This window comes from Pteropus alecto, unplaced genomic scaffold, assembly GCF_000325575.1.
Source record: "Pteropus alecto unplaced genomic scaffold, ASM32557v1 scaffold67, whole genome shotgun sequence".
Taxonomy (NCBI): Eukaryota; Metazoa; Chordata; class Mammalia; order Chiroptera; family Pteropodidae; genus Pteropus; species Pteropus alecto.
In genome coordinates this window covers 10,491,958-10,494,755 of record NW_006441061.1, presented here as the reverse complement: position 1 = coordinate 10,494,755, position 2,798 = coordinate 10,491,958, and the positions used below count along the sequence as shown (strand labels likewise).

General features: G+C 62.5%; 1 protein-coding gene across 1 annotated transcript in view; it reads right to left on the bottom strand.

The window, feature by feature from the left end:
* Positions 1–2,798, bottom strand: part of CACNA1B (calcium voltage-gated channel subunit alpha1 B) — a 123,815-nt gene that overhangs the window by 1,455 nt on the left and 119,562 nt on the right. The window contains exons 41-42 of the mRNA XM_025051272.1: positions 1,275–1,410; positions 1,010–1,126 (exon numbers count right to left, since the gene is read on the bottom strand). Coding sequence (XP_024907040.1) covers positions 1,010–1,126; positions 1,275–1,410 — 253 coding nt within the window. The remainder of the gene's footprint in view (positions 1–1,009; positions 1,127–1,274; positions 1,411–2,798) is intronic.

Sequence of the window (2,798 nt, the reverse complement as noted above, 5' to 3'; positions counted from 1 at the left end):
GGGCCGGCTGCGGCGGGGACACGGGGACACGCGGGCGCACGGCCTGAGCGGGCGTCCGGGGAGGCTCCGGGGGAAGACGGCGACAGCAGAGCCAGTCCCTCGGAAGGAACCGTGCTCCCCACAAACAGGGCGGGCTGTGCTCCCGGGGCTTGGGGGTCGGCAAGGTCCCCATGGGAGGCCTGGGGTATGGGACCGCCAGGCTCTTCCCTGTCCTTGGAAAGCTCCGCCCACCGAGACCCACCCTCCCTCCACCAGGGTGTGGCAGGGGTGCCTCTGCGGTGTCTCCTCCCTCCCAGGCCAGCGGTGCCCAGGTGGGCATCATGGGGCAGTGGGCAGAAACAGGAGAAAGTAAGGGACTGGCAGCCACCACCAGTGGGAGTGAGAGCGACGAGTTATGAGAATACAGTGCACATTCCATGCACAGAACCAGAAGCACAGAGAGGAAGCGGGGGCAGGCCCTGGAGGTCTGAGGCCACGGACCAAGCCCTTCTCCAAGTCCCTGCCTGCCTAGCAAGTGAGAGCTGCGTCCCCTGACACAGCCTCGGCTCAGCAGACCCCGCCTTGTGTCCTCGTGTGAGGGGCTCAGCCCAGGAAGCACACAGAGCCGCGGCCCCTGCCCGAGGCTTCCTGTGCAGTCACCGGCCCGTCCCAGAGGAGCAGGGGTGAAGGGGACACCACCTCCCGTGTCCAGAGGAAGATCAGGACAGGGCACCCTGGGAGCACTGAGGGCAGAGGGTGGACTGCGCTGTGAGGCAGCACGTGCATGTTCCGGGGCAGCACAGCCGGGCAGGGGAGGTCTGGCCCAGAGACGAGAGGGCTGGGCGGCTCTCAGGGGCCTGGCCACAACTCTGGAGACAAGCCCCACATTCAGGGGTACCCAAGAGTTGACAGGCTGCAGAGCACTTGGGGAGGCTTCCCCCAACAAAGCCCCTGCCTGGGACATGGCCGTCTCCCCATCTCCTCAGCCCCCTGCCCTACCCTCCCACACCCCGACCTCCCAGACACCCACCTGTGTCTCTGCTGCCAGGCGGGGCATGGAGGCCGCACGGCCCTGGCTCTCCAGCCCGGGTTGGGGCTCCCCGTCAGGGCCCCTCAGGGTCATGCTCTGCATCTGGACATCCACAGCCTGGGGTACAGCAGCCCCACAGTCACACCAATCCCATCCCACTCTCGTCTCTCCCCCATCCCGCCTCTCCTGCATCCCCTCACCCCCAGCCCCCGTCTCGTCCCCACCTCCGTCTTGCCGCCCCACTCCCAGCCCTAGGAGTCCTCACTGGTTTTCTGGGCTGCACCACGGGGATCTCTGTCGAGTGGCCACGCTCTAGGGGCCTCCTTGCCTCACAGGGCACATCCTGGGTCCTTTGGGTGCCCCAGGAAACAGACTCCTTGATACCACTCTCTTGGGTTTGTCTGTGGAGAAGGGAGGATTGTGCTGTTGGCTCAGAGGCCCGTATGCAGCAGAATGTCCACCCAAGATCTGGTCTGACTTGCTGGAGTCTCTGCTGGCCCCTGTTCTGGGCTAGAAGGGACCCAGACAGGGGATGTCCCTCATGTGCAGGCACTTCCAAGTGGAAGCACAGCAAGGGACACGAACCCAATGCTAAGGCTCGGAGTGGGCCAGCAAAGAGGGGACCCTGGCCACCCAGCCAGGGGACACCAGGGCCTACCACTTCTTGGTCTGGGGACATCTGGCAAGTCTGCAGCCTTCCACAGGACTCACATGTGCAGTGAGAGCAGGGACCATTCGGGCAAGGAGACCACAGGTGTGCAGCGTGCTCCGTGCACAGTAGCTGAGGATAGCCGTCCACCTGGTGCCCAGCCACGGAAGCTGTTCTGCCTTCAGATCGAGGCTCCCACTGCCTCGGGGGGAGGCCCTCCCTGGCCACGCGCACCCCACCCGCCCTTTCCCCCATCAGCGCCTGTCTTGTTATATCACCCAAGTGGCGCTGAAACTGCCTGGTATCTGCCTGGGTTTCTTCTGGTTTTAGTGTGCAATGAAGCGTTGCTGTATACTCTGTCACCCAGGTTGAGTGGCACCCATCACACTGAGGTCAAAGGTGGAGCCTGATGGCCTCGGCTGGCCACACATCACTGGGGTTTCATCTTCATCTTCCCAGGGCTACAAGCACCCCCTGCGAGGCGGTATGTGGAGTCCTGGGAGGGGCTTCCTGGGGCTCTGGGAGCATTTGTGAGGGAGTGTTTGTAGTTCCGGTCAGGTTTTCCCAGAGTTGTGTGCAGGTGTGCCTCGGCCTGGCCAGGAACGTGTCTTAAAGGAGCCAGGAAGATTAGGGCACCAGCAGGACATGAGCAGAATGGCGTGAGGACTGAGGTGGAGAAAAATAATTTCCTAACAATCTGCAGGCAACAGAGGCCGGTGAGGAGGCTGAGTCCAAGACCTCTCGTCCAAAAGACACAGACACGTGCAGTGGGAGGTGACAGTTGGAATCATGAACCATCTAAATTAATTGGCCTCAGTGCTAAGGCTACGGGAATTAATTTTAGAGTTCAGCACAGAAACCACTCGCAGCAGAGCTGGACTAGCTTTGGGGGGGGACCTAAAATGAACATCTGGTGGAACTGGGCACAGGGCCAATCCCATGACAGATGGGACCTGGGGCCTCCCTGTGCGGGACTGCTGTTAAGGGAGCCACCGTGAGCGGCGAGGTGCAGAACCTGGTGTTCTGCTTCCCCTACACCGTGAACCTGCATTGCAGAGTGCTCACACCGCCCGAGTACTCACACCACCCCGCAGTACTCACACCGCCTCACTCAGTGCTCGCACGCCCCGCCCACCGCAC